Source organism: Rhamphochromis longiceps, linkage group LG15 (assembly GCF_057381845.1).
Source record: "Rhamphochromis longiceps isolate RC_006_pf linkage group LG15, R_longiceps_female_GT1.1, whole genome shotgun sequence".
Classification (NCBI taxonomy): domain Eukaryota; kingdom Metazoa; phylum Chordata; class Actinopteri; order Cichliformes; family Cichlidae; genus Rhamphochromis; species Rhamphochromis longiceps.
The window spans coordinates 5,844,479-5,858,314 of record NC_140571.1 but is presented as its reverse complement, the minus strand read 5'-3'; the positions used below and the strand labels follow the sequence as shown (position 1 = coordinate 5,858,314).

General features: G+C 38.3%; 1 protein-coding gene across 1 annotated transcript; it reads left to right on the top strand.

Annotated features, from left to right (window-relative positions):
* The first annotated feature begins 10,134 nt into the window (after positions 1-10,134).
* Positions 10,135-12,067, top strand: LOC146651884 (zinc finger MYM-type protein 1-like). The gene is made up of 2 exons (XM_085383190.1): positions 10,135-10,233; positions 10,435-12,067. Exons 1-2 carry the CDS (start codon positions 10,163-10,165, stop codon positions 12,008-12,010), a joined length of 1,647 nt encoding a protein of 548 aa, XP_085239316.1. The 5' UTR covers positions 10,135-10,162; the 3' UTR covers positions 12,011-12,067.
* Positions 12,068-13,836: the final 1,769 nt, after the last annotated feature.

Here is a 13,836-nt window from a genome sequence, read left to right as displayed (position 1 = left end):
GGCAGGACACGAAAGTTCAGGTCCGACCACTTTTAAGTTTTGTTGTCAGCAGATTGCCAGTTTAGTTAGCAAGGTGGATCAATAGACTGTATGAGTACATTTCACAGAGACAGATACTTGTTTCCTGCTACTGTTATTAATTTCATTGACTTCTAAATGACATGTTCAGTTGATCACAGAGAAAGGAATATTATTTGTCTGACAGCTGCATTTAAAAGTTCCCGGAGCCACCAAGACCACAAAGACAGGTGACTCATATTTGTTGAGGTTACATCATTTAGCCAACTGCCTATGTTGAGATCCACCTATCACTCAAAGTCTCAATAATATTCAAAAACATTAATTAGACAATAAATAAATTTTATCCCCAATCATGTTGTGAAAGAGGTCATGAGTAATAAGAGGTGGTATCAGTGTTTAGTTCTACCAGTTTAAAGGTAATGACACCGATGTGGATTTCACCATGTTGCACAGCTTTAAATATATACATTATAATTTGCCCAAACAAATTGTGTTTTTTTTATAGCAAGAAGGTTCACTGGTATAATTTCATATGCTAGTGAACCAGAACATTAAAGCCCCCCTCTGAAGTGAATGCCATTAATAATCTCTGCAGGCATCACCCATCCCAGTGTTGATGCAGACTAGTATAGTGCTGTGCAAAAATTTTAAGACAACAGTCATTTTGCATCATTGCAGAATTATTATAGCATCTAAGGCCAAAAAATGCAGTTTGTAAAATTTAAAAAAAAGCTTGAAAGTTAACATTTGGTATGACCGCCTTTATTCTTTAACACAACCTGAAGTCTATTAGCCAAGCTTTCTTGTAATTTCTTTACAAAGTCTTCAGGCTTCTTCAAGGACATCAAAAGCTCTTCTTTGGATGTGGGTTGTGTTTAGTTTTTGTTTTCTGTCAAGATGATCCCACATTGCCTTGATAATGTTTTACAGATGGTTGTCATGGTTGTACTTTCTCCCGTCCTCCTCTCTACATATGGAAGACAATTTGAACCAAAAATGTCAAATTTGGATTCATCGTCCTGTGTCAGGTCTTTGCTGGGGGGTTTTTCTTATTTCTTCAAATGACTTTCTGACACTGTTCATGTGTTTTAGATACAGTTGTGTTTAGAAGTTTACATATAATCATCATGGGTATGAAGGGCTTTTAATGATTCCTCTGTGCTGTTATTTTTTCCAGGGTGGAATGATTGTACAGCTTTATTGACTTTAGAAAACACAAGAACTTGGATTTTGTTTAATCCACACAGGGTCAAGAGTATAAAATACGCCCTAGCTAATATATGGGTAATGTTCTTTGGCTAATCGCACCTTGATTAGATCCTTTTTTCAGCCATCAACAAGCTTCTCGCATAATTTTGACCTGATATATGACCACTCTTCTTGACAGAACTGGTAGAGTTCATTTAACATAGTTGATTTGTTGGAACAGAACAAGCTTTTAAGCGTAGTCCACAAATTTTCAGTAGGGTGTCAGTTGGGGCTTTGGAAAGTTTATTCCAGAAGCTTAATGGGTCCTTTCCAAACAGCTGCAGATTCATCAATTTAAACAACTGTATTTTACTACATGTTATTCTGATGCATCCCTACTTTCCAAGGGTCTGAAAGATTACCCAAACTGTCATCCTTAGATGATTTGGTTAGGATGTTCATGAGCAACCCAAGGAACTAAAAGGGGTTCATCCAAGAAAGACGCCTCTGCTCCAAAATGTTTAAGCTCAACTGAAATTTGCAGTTGCAAAAGAACTTTTTAGAGAAACCAAATGCCTTCAGGAGACAGGTTTTATGGTCAGATGAGAAAAAGATTGAGCTATCTGTCCACAATGACAAAAGATATGTTTGGAGGCGCAAAGGTGAAGCTTTCAAACCTAAGAACACAGTACCACTGTCACGCATGGCGGTGGTATCATCATGCTCTGAAACTTTTTTTGTTCCCAGTGGTAGAGGTACGATGTAGAGAGTAAACTGACAAATGAATAAGGAGGACTACCTCTAAATACATCGACTACCCACATGTCAACTGCTGTATATTATGGCTGGAACAACCAATTAAAATTCCATATAAATTGTTTGATGATTATAACCTGCAGGGTATTTCCTGTTGCCACCAGGTGGTGCTATAAGTGTGACATAATATTGGTACATAGATGCCTATGAACTCAAAAATGCTGGCAAAATTATACATTAAATTCAAAATGGCTCACTACCATTGGAGTTTAGTCCATGGCTTCAAGAGTCTTTGTGCATCTTGATCGTCTCTTCCAAATTTTATGATTTTTTTAGGCTTTTCAAGACCTCAACAATTACCTTCTGTTTCAAGACGAATCACCATGGCACCAGGGTTTGTTGTTAAATGAAATCTCCCAATTTTCACACTGTAGCTTCATCAAAGTCTGATATTTATTCATGTGGTCAATCTAGGAGGAGTAGAATATGAAATTAAAACATTACATTTCCTGTTTTCACTAGGTGGAGTTCTAACTATTGTTGACAAGTATCATATCAGTCTATTCAGGGCTGGACTCTCATCTTGCCAGTGAACTTTGGGAGAGACTGGACCACGTGTCTTTGAGTTATAGCAATGTCATGCTTCATGGTGAAACATTAAAATTCGCAGTGCCACCAGGGTGACGCCCTTTGGCAAAAAGTTCACAGAACCCAAGACCAACTTCTTGAGTTATTTTGGGTGGCTCAGGTCAGTCACCTTGAAGCTGTATCTCAAAGTGTAAAACATGCCATTTCCTGTTCCCACTAGGTGGTGCTGTAACCATTGTTAAATATTACAATTGAAATATATTCAAGGGTATACCCTTATCAAACTTTGGATTATGCTTTTGTGAATGACAGCAAATGAAAATATCACGGCGAATGATCAAAATTTGCTGTGGCACCACAGACATGCCCTTAGCCAGACATGCCAAAAACTCAAACCCTTAGCGGAATGCCCAGGTCTGCAGTTAAGACTGACCAAATATGAAGTTAGCAACTAACTGGTAAACTTGCCAGTTGATAGAAATTATGTTTAAGGTGAGCTGTAATGTTTTGCTATAGTGGATCAGCATCGGTTGGTTGCATCCATTAGTTAAGAACTTTAACTAAGTTTAAAAGTTGATTTAGTACTTTTTTATGCTTGTCACATTTTATAGGCAAGGCAAGGCAAGTTTATTTGTATAGCACAATTCAACAACAAGGTGATTCAAAGTGCTTTACAGAGACATTAGAAACAAGAACAAATAAAAAGCATGATTTAAAATTGATTAAAACAAGCAAATAAACTAACTAACTAATTAACAAACAAACAACAAACAACAGTATATAAAATCAAAACATAAGCAGTATTTCATCAAAAAATAAATAAATTATTAAGCTTTATATCATCGTATTCATTTTATCCCTTCCAGCAGAGGCAAAAGCGTTTTTTAAAAAGATTTTATAATAGATATCCATGTAATCCGTGAGCATTTTGTTAAGTTAATGTTCCAGTGAGTTCCAGAAACCACAGGAACCCATCTTTTGGCATAGGGCCACCTCTTCTGCATGAAGCACTGACTTGGCATTAAAAGAACAGAAGAAATCCCAGAACATACCGATACATGGTAAATTGTAAATGGTAAATGGCCTGTATTTGTATAGCGCTTTACATACCTACAATATGTAAAGTTCCTGATATGTGATGAATCATTATGTTATCTGAAATGAGGTGACGTATAGGAAGACATCAAATCTGTTGGTGAAATTATCATTTTTCATCTTGCCAATCTCATGACTTTCCATTTAGCTGCAAGCCCTTGAAGTCATATGATGTACAAAACAAGGTGTGTGACCATGGGACAGTGTAGCCATGTGAAACGATAGTCTATGACAAATTTTTACCTTACCTTAGTGACCCCACTGGATAACTTTTATCATGTTTATCACTTTTATCAAGCTTTTGATTTGGTACAAGACTAGAATCAGAAATTTTGCTGCCATTAAAGGCAGAATCCAAACGTTTTTTCTTTTAGTGCTGTGAGACTCAAGCTGGGAAACATACCTGCAATGAGCAAGCCATAATTTTAAATAATTAGGTCTGAGCCTTGTAACACACGGCAAAGTCTCATATAGTGTATAGAATTGTGCAGACAATACAAACTGTGGAAACAACACATAATAAAAAAAGAAATGGCTAGACAATAACACTAGGGAGATTTGACTCAGTTTCATAAACTATGCAAACATCAGAGGCAATAATAAGATTAAAAGAATCACAGAAGCAGTGAGGACTCATTTTCAGTGAGGAGGTGACCACAGATCGCTGTATGCTGGTATCAGACTTTTATATAAGCTTGTGTCATCACATAGTTTACACCTAACACATGACACATAAATGACTAGTTTACTGATAGAAATACCTTATCAAGATGGGAAATGCTTCCCAGACTTCAAACAATGGAAAACCACAGCTTAGCACATAGGCTGAAATTGAGCATTCAACAGTTGGATGAAATACAATTACATAGTGAGACAGCTCAAAAGCAATACCGGTATTTATATATTACAATATATAGGGAGGGTTATGAAGAATATACCAGTTGGATCCTTCACATCCCAGGAAAAGAAGAACATATTTGTGAGCCACACTTGGGACATGCCTTCATTGCCTTCCTAACAAAACTAGTAATCAGCATGGCATTTGATTCACGTCATTTGGTTTCATCAATTTAACACTAACAGAGAGGTTCAAGCTTTCAACTTAGAAGATTATTGCCTCGAGTTTATAATGTCAGCTGATTCATCCAAAATCCCTGTGATGATCATGCTGGCAAATTATTTTATCAACTCATGCAACAAATTTCATATTAATGCAGCATAGCATTGTGCGTGTAGGTGCATCACAAAGTCACAGACACTAATTATAATTAGTATAGTAATTAGTAACCGTATGTCACTTGATACGATATCAAGTGACATACAGATAAAATGTTAGAATTCCACTTCCCAAAACTGGATTACAGACCTCTTGTTCAGTTAATGACACTGTGAGCATTCACCTGTCATTCAAAGTAGCAAACTTGCAATTGTAATAATGCAAATTTACTAAATAAAAATGTAGATAGGTAAGTTCTAAAGCAATTCCACATGAAAGGGGAAACTAACCATACAGTCCATATCTTTTTACATTGTGGTTATTTTGCACTGAAGATTGGCATTTTAAAATGGGAGCCATGGCAACCTTAATTAAACATTTTTTATGCTTTTTTACCACGAGTCCCCTAGGGTCCATTCAGGTCCAAATGACATAAATTTTAGCATCTGTCAGTTAACACCTTTGGTTTTTAAGTTACACCACAATCTATCTGGACCATTGACAACATAAAAGATGGATGCGTGAAAAGTGACGCTAACATGGAAGTGCTTTAAACCTGCATTGTTTTTAATGACCACTAGGGGCTAATTTCTCAAGTTGCAAATATAGCTGTATGGAAGCCTTTGGGGGAAACCCCCCCCCCCCCCCCCCCCCTTGCTCCTGCTCTGTGACTTCAGTAAAAAAGAAAATGTTGTGTATATATGTATATATGTGTATATATATATATATATATATATATATATATATATATATATATATATATATATATATATATATATCACAGTCTTTTGTATGTCTCTCTTTTTTGGGGCCAATGCTCATTCGTGCCTATCTTTGCATGTTTATAAGGATGAACGATTGGGTGTTGAATATAGTTACTGAATGGTCAATGTGATGGATTCAAAAAAGTCTTGCATTTAAATTTCTAAAGCATCAAGTACAACTCATCACAAACAGAACCTATAATCAAACCTAAATTTTAATGATTATTATTCTTTATATTTCAGAGCATGTAAAGAGGGAGAAATGAACTTTTACTCCTGACATTTTAGGCCACTTGCTTGGTTTTGTTTGTGTTTTTAGTGTGCACAAAAAACTTCATATATTCATACATCTCGCTTAGTTTAGTAGGGATTTAGTAGGGATCTACAATTATTTTTAAAAGTTTTTCCAAGTGTAACTTATAGCAAAAACTATCAATTTTTTCAAATGTCTCTGATCCATAATTCAGGGGGTACATCAATCACAGTGAGAGGAGGCTGCTTTGGAGAAATGGTAAAAAGTAATTAAAGTAAGAAGAATAGGCAGGAAATCGTAGGAGGCCAATGATGCAGGCAATAATTTTGGGATGGAAACTAGATGAATCATTCAGCCAAGTTTTTTTTCTCTTATGGAAAAAAATGTCATTGTGGCAGCCAGTTACTCTGCATATCACCTCAGCGTGGCATCTGTATCCTGGTTGCCATAGGAATATGGTTGCTATGAGATCAATTTATCTGGAGATCTGGCGGTTGCAGATGTCACTGGGTGCTGCTTTTAATAACAATGCCCTGGCTAAATTACATACATTTAAGGTTTACAGTCGATACTTACTTTGACAGAAAAGAGTTTAACAAAGACTGAAAGCATCGATAAAGTAGTCGGGACATTTTGGGTACTTCACTCTCCTCCGGTAACTGCGTAAAACTGTGACCCGAATGCACACTCTCGGGTGTTCAATATATCAGATGAATGCCACAGATGCCAAACCTACTCTAGTTTCATTCAGTAATTAATATCCATAAGTGTCATATGAAAATTGCTTTATTGCTCATATGTCTTCATTTATGTCAGCCTGTATTTATCACAAGTGATAAGAGGGAGTGACTGTAAGACTATACAATGTCCTCACAAGGATGTCAGCTACAGGACACATTTGGGCAATCTCACCAGCAATGTCCTGGAAAAAAAACCCCACCAACAACAAAATAGATTCCTGCTAAGGAATTTTGAGGCAAATTACTTAAGTGAGCCTGAATTATTTTACTTAATTTCATATGTGCTCTGTCAGTGTATGTACTCTGTGGGGTATGTGGCACAAGTGGGAAGGTAGTTTTCCAATGTGCGGCCTTTGCTTACTTAACTTAATATAAAGTTCTGAAAACACACACACACACACACAGTTCGTCAGCAATGTAAAGGATGTGAAGCGGTTAAAGGCAAGAGCAAATCGCCTGCTGTTTGTGAACAGTAGCTGAGCCTCATTACAGTGTTAGAGAGAAGCAGTAATGGGCTACAGCCTGAAGGTACATTAGTATCAAAGCAGGCTGAAAGTGAGGTGAGCTGCACTAAAACCTCAGGTAGCCGTAAAGTGAAACCAGTGCAGAGGGGCCATGAATTCTTCTAATGGCCAGCAGGGGACCCCATGAGCACTTTCCTGATGAGTTTCAGTCTGGCTTAAGTCTTAATGAATGCCACAGTATCTTCTTTGTGTCCCATTTAGAGCAAAATAGATGATACATCAGGGTGGGCTATTGGGTGTGACTGATCTGACAAGTCATAAAATGTTCTCAGTGGCTGCGTCAGAGCCACTGCTTGTGATTTGTGATTTTAAAAAAAAAATCCAAGCAGGCAATGACTCGAAAAATGAACCACGAGAGAACATGAAGTTTTAAAACAAATTTAAAACAATCTGCCAGAGAAACCTGCCTGTAAATGTCCTTTCTAGATTTAATTACCATGAATCAAGCAAAGGTGTACAAATATTTACTATATGCTGCCGTCTCTGGGACAAGAGATAATTGAGTTGTGTCTCCTGGGCAGAGATGTGAAGCAATGAAGTACAAATACTTGTATACTGTACTTAAGTAGAATTTCAGTTTTCTGTACTTTATTTACTTTTTACGTTTACTCCCTACATTTTTACACAAATATGTTCTTTCTTCTCCTATCTGCCAGAATCAGCTGCTTCTCAGGGAGAGAAAATAATGAGAGCTCACTTCACCCACAGATGGAGAAAGATATACGAAGGCCATAAAAGACAGGACAGAGAGGAAGAAGAGGTCAGATTTAAAGTTAAGGACTGTTCAGTGGTACTTTACAGACTGAAAATTTAAAGCTGACATATAATGTCATCATTTTAATCAAATACTGGATTTGTATGTAATATGTTTTGATGAATCAGTATTCTAACTTTATGTTATTCAATTTTGCACGGAAATACTGGGTAGTTTTGTCCAGTATAAACATGTCAGCTTGCTGTACTGTGGTGAGTTTGAACATCTGTGCTTAAGTATAGAATGTAATATCTCTGCTCCTGGGTAGCTTTCTTGATTGAATGACTGTCTAGCACTTCAAATGATGGTTAAAAAACATTTAAAGAGCTCCATTAATGAGCAATTAAATGATGCTGTGGCCTCAAAAACACACTATGATCACAACATAAAAGATTGATTCACTTAATTTAAACGTTCTTCACCTTAAATGCTTCATTTTCTGTAAAATGCATGTCTTAGCTCGCGGGCTTAAATTTGCCACCTGCCTGTTAAACTACATAAACGGCTTGATTTTCTTGTAAAACAGCAGTTTTGTCATTTGTCACTTGAAAACAATAAGTTGTGATTTGATAAAGAATATGATACAAATGTTTACTCACTGTTTTCTCACAGAGCATATTTTGTACTGCCCAGTGGCGTCGTTAGGCCTATTTTAGGGGTGCTGAAGCCTCCCTAAAATATTCTTAAGCCCCCCTAAATAATTTGGTGGGGGTTTTTTTTTGGGTTTTGTTTTTTTTTAACTTATTCGATTTTTTTTTTTTACAGAACTTGCAGACAAATTCAATATAAAGATTCAGGAATATGAGTTTAAAGAAATAATAATATAAACCTGTCGCTATTCACACAAATATGATCATAACTCGGTTGGTCCCTTTCGCTTTACATTGTTAAGGTAGCGTCAGTGCTTCGTTATCCAATCCCTTCCAGTTGTTCACAGGGGACATCCACATGACTGAAAATCCAGTCCTCGTTTTCACTGCTACTTTACACTCCGCTCGTATACACCTGCGGACACACTAGCGTACATGTGGCAAACGGCAAGAAATCATGGATATACGCAAGTTTTTCAAGAAAGTAAGTCTTCATCACTGGCTGGTAGTAACAATTAGTTAGCTCCAGCTAACAGCAGAGAATCCCATGTAAATAATGAACCAGGTGCTCCCCATTTTGTAAATAAAAACCTGGCTAGCGCACTAAGTTAAATTGTTAGCATAATTTTAATTTCTGTCACTCGTTTTAGCTCTGAAAAATCCAGCTGAGCTCATTCAGGTATGGTTATCATCAGTGGAAATAATAATAATCACTCCATCCCCATTAACCTGTAGGAGTCAGGGCAGAGGAGCACAGAGAGGCAGAGGGGAGAGACGTCTGCTGGAGAGGTGAGTCAAAGGATGGAGTCATTTGTGATGCAGACAGTCTGATTAGAATTTTATGGGACTCAATATGGATATGAAATATGAAACATTTCAGTCACGGTACAACATATAAGACCTGTTTAACTTGAGCTTTTATTTAGGAGAGTCAAGGTTAGAAAGTGGAGAGAGCAAAGAGAGAGATATGTATATAAGTCAAATTAGCCTGACTCACATATTTTTGAGGGTTCTATTTTAATATTACTTCAATTCAAGTAATTTAGTAATATTTTTCAGGGCTTTAAATTGCAACCATTTTAGTCACATGCGTGCTCAAAATATAATGTTTGTAACTTCAAAATATTTGGGAGCAACAAATTACTGTGGAGCGGGAGCAGAAGTCATGATATTAGCAATTTACATTACAATTCAGTATGTTTTAATGTAGCTTGAAGGGTGAGGCAGAAGGAGTGGCTGAGGGAGAAAAAGGTCAACAGGCAAGTTCAAGTCAGAGAGAGCAAGGAGAGACAGAGGAGCTGCAGCAAATGGATCGAGAGGCAGAGGAAGATCAAGTTATTACAGAGAGAGGAGAGCAAACAGGCCAAGAGAGGGAAAATGATGAAGCAGCTGCAGCAACTCATTCTACTACAGGGTTTGATTTAGGTGACAAAGACACAGGGCCCAGACAGGTGAAGCTGAAGAGCTATCCACATGATACGTTTGGTACACAGAAGCGAGCATTTAACCACAGCTGGTTTGAAAAGCACAACTGGTTAGAATATTCAGTCAACCAGAATGCAGCTTTCTGCTTCCCATGTAGAGTGTTTGGCAAAAACATCAAACATGATAGTTTGGTCAGTAACGGTTGCAAGAACTGGAAGAAAGCTTTAGTCATCTTTGGCAAGCATGAGATGGCACAAACACATAAGGACAGTGTTGTTACATGGAAAAGCTACCAGGGAACTAGCAAACAGGGAAACGTTGCACAGATGATAGCAACTGCAAATGTGAGTGAGATAGTCGAAAGAAGAGAGTATCTCAGACGAATTGTTGCAGTCACCTCTATGTTAGGGAGACAGGGACTCCCTTTTCGTGGCCATGATGAAGGTGAAGACAGCCCAAACAGAGGGAATTTTCTTGCATGCATGGAGCTTTTGAAGGAGTTTGATCCTTTTCTTCAAAAACATAATCCCCCATCAAATGCACAGTATATCTCACCAACATCCCAGAATGACATGATTGACTGTTGTGCCCAGGAAGTTACTAGTGTCATTGTATCTGAAATGACAAAGTCTAAAGTCTATTCCATCATGGTGGATGAGGCAAGGGATAAAAAGGCAGAGCAGTTAGCTGTTTGTGTCAGGTACGTGTCAGAGGGGGCAGTGAAGGAGCGTTTCCTTGCACTTGCAGAGATAAAATCATTTGATGCCCAGTCCATTGCAAATGAGATTCAGCAGCAGATCCAAAACTATGGTCTTGCAGAGCTTAAGTGTGTAGCACAAACATATGATGGTGCAGCCGTTATGAGTGGCTCCACTGGAGGTGTACAAGCACATTTTAGAAGGCTCCATCCTGAGGCTATCTATGTGCATTGTTATGCTCATCAACTCAACCTGGTTTTGTGCAATACTTGCAAGGCTGTCCCAGAGGCTGTGGAGCTTTTCAGCTTGTTGGAGTGTGTGTATTCTTTCTTCAGCACCTCCCTAGTCAATCATCATAAGTTCATGGAGACTCAGGCAAAGCTTGGATTGACAAAAACTGAGCTTGTGCAACTTTCAAACACTCGCTGGGCATGTCAGTTGCGATCAATCAGTGCAGTTCTTGAGACATTGCCTGCCATTTTGGAGTGCCTATCTGCAATTGGATCCCCCATAGCTGTTGGTCTCAGAGCAAAGCTCTACAAGTTCTCAGCAGTCTATGCACTACTGATGTTTCAGTCGATTCTGTCTGTAACCGAAGGACTCCACAAATTCCTGCAGAAAGAGACTTTAGACCTGGCAGAAGCTTTTATCTGCAAACAAGCTGTGTGTGACACACTTAAGGGCAAACACTCAGATGCATTTGCTACAGAGCTGTATGAGAAAACCAAGGCCCTGTGTAACACCCACAGTATCCCTGAACCAGGTGCCAAGACAAGGCACAAACAGAGGAAAATGGAGGATTTTGTCCTGGAGGCAACTGTGGGTTCACGCACTGAATTGAACAACTCAGACACATTGAAAAGAGAGTTACTTTTCCCTTGTGTGGATCGGATGGTTGGCGAGCTTGATCAAAGATTTTGCAGTGTAGATGCAGGGCTGCTAAAAGGCGTCCAGGCATGCAGTCCTAAATCTGAGAACTTCTTGAGTGAACCACACTTGAATGAACTTGCAAAGCACTACAGACTTGACCTGAAAAAAGAGGAGGTTCTGGTGGCCAGAAACTTTCTTACCCGGAAAACAGAGGCTGGATGTCCACCCAAAAATATGTTGTCTGTGTACAACCTCCTTGATTCAGACATGTTTCCCTCTCTGAAGGCAACCATCCAAGTTGCCCTAACAGTGCCTGTCAGCAGCTGCTCGTGCGAACGGTCCTTTAGTGCACTGCGTCGGCTGCACTCCTGGCTGCATCAAACAATGGGTCAGAAAAGACTTCACAGTCTTGCAGTCATGTCTATTGAAAAAGACACGCTTCAGCATCTGAGTCACAACAGAGTGATTGACCGATTTGCCACTCTTAAAAACAGACGTCATTCTTTGATGCTTCCACCCACCAAGTAACTGGTGATTGCAGCCAGAAAAATGTACTTTTTTATTTTCAGTTTTTTTCTTGTTATTGATGCGGCAAACACATTTCCTCTGTTTTTTTGTTGTACTGTATTATAAAGCAGACTGAAATAAAACAATAGATCTATTGGTGGCCTAGGATGTTTAATCTGTCCAAAAAAGTAGGAAAACAATTTCTCAGTCTTTGTTTTCTGTTTGTGAAATTTTGTGCTCATTCACTACGTTCGTTCATGTCGTGTGCATCTCTTGGGGGCTAAGCCCCCCCTGTCCTTAAAACCTAGTGACGCCCCTGGTACTGCCTAACTACCGGACTATTCACGGTCACTGAACAGCAGTGCTGTCACATGACAAGAATAACATTAAACTGTGCATGATGTTCTTTTTAATGTCTTTTGGATTTTACAAACTTTATTGAATAGGGAGAAATTTAATTAACACTAATTTCATTCATGTGCTGGCAAAGACTTTATCTCTGATATGATGCGTTAGGGTGTTCTAGGATCTATGGCTTAACCTCCTAAGACCCGAACTCTTCCACGGCATGCATTTTTAATTTCTCTTTGATATTTGGGCATATTGGGGCTCAATGAATGTAAAAACCAAGAATTACCAGATTTTTTTTTTTTACCTTATTTTTGTTTTTATGAAAAATCAGAGCCACATATGAAGATATTCGTTTAAATTTTGATAGAACAGTAGCAGTATAATGTCCTCGTAAGTGGATATCAGGCCCTTGTAGAGCAAAATTGAGTATTTTGGTCTAAATAACGCAAAATGTGATGTCCACATATGTGGACGCCAGGTCCTAGGAGGATAAAAACACCAGAAAACATAAAAAATAAAAGGTCCTGTAAGGATAAATAATAGTAATGTTTCATTATTTGATTGCCATTTTCTTCACATGACAGGCTTTCAGCTAGTCTTCTTAAAAGAGAAATGTATTTTTCTTATCCAGATCATTTACTGGAGAAATGAGAGGCACACAGTTTGGATTTAAGGCGAGTTTTGTACTTAATTCGCCTCAGCTTCCTGACATGTTTTTAACTAAGAGAGATGAGGTGTGAAGCCCCTCTAGGGGTAAAATTGCAAATTTCCAGCTGATTTTCTGGCAAGCTCAGACCCTCCAGTGTGTTAGGGAGAGAAAGGAGAGAAGAAAATGAAAATCCCTGAGTGTTTCGTTTCTGGTCATTTTTCTGTTCTGATTTAAAATGTCTTTCAATCTCTTTGAATCAATGTTCTCGTTGAATAGGGAGCCCCCCAGTCACTCACTCACGCACACACACACACACACACACACACACACACACACACACACACACACACACACACACACACACACACACACCTTTCCTTGCAATCCACAGCAGGATGATCATTAAGCATCGTGTACCTTGTGAACAGATTTAGGGAAGCCTGTTACTGTGGCGCTGTGGTCAGTGTGGCTTTGAACTCTCTGTTTTCAGAGGGGAAGATATCATTTTGGAAGATTCTAGGCTTTTTTTTTTCTTTTCTTTTTTTTTGGAGCAAAGCAATAGAGATCACCCTCTCACTCCAATGCTTTTAGCTTGAAAATGTAGCTATATTGTTGTGTGATGTCTGAATTAGGGTTTGGGACTATGGGCTTAGTTCTATGGCAGGGATGTCAAATTCATTTTATATAAAGGGCTGCATACAGTTCACTTTGATCTTAAGTGAGCCGGACCAGTTCAAAGAAATTTGACTGCATATTTAATCCCTGAAATATCATAATATAATATTAAAAAAAATACAATTTCAACAGCACATCTCATGTTTTGTACATAAATGTGTAAAATTGTAAA

Coding starts and splice junctions, on each gene's coding strand:
- LOC146651884 (XM_085383190.1), top strand. CDS start 10,163: ATGGCACAAACACATAAGGACAGTGTTGTTACATGGAAAAGCTACCAG. Junction 10,234..10,434: donor ACTAGCAAACAGGGAAACGT/TGCACAGATGAT, acceptor TTTTCTTCAAAA/ACATAATCCCCCATCAAATG.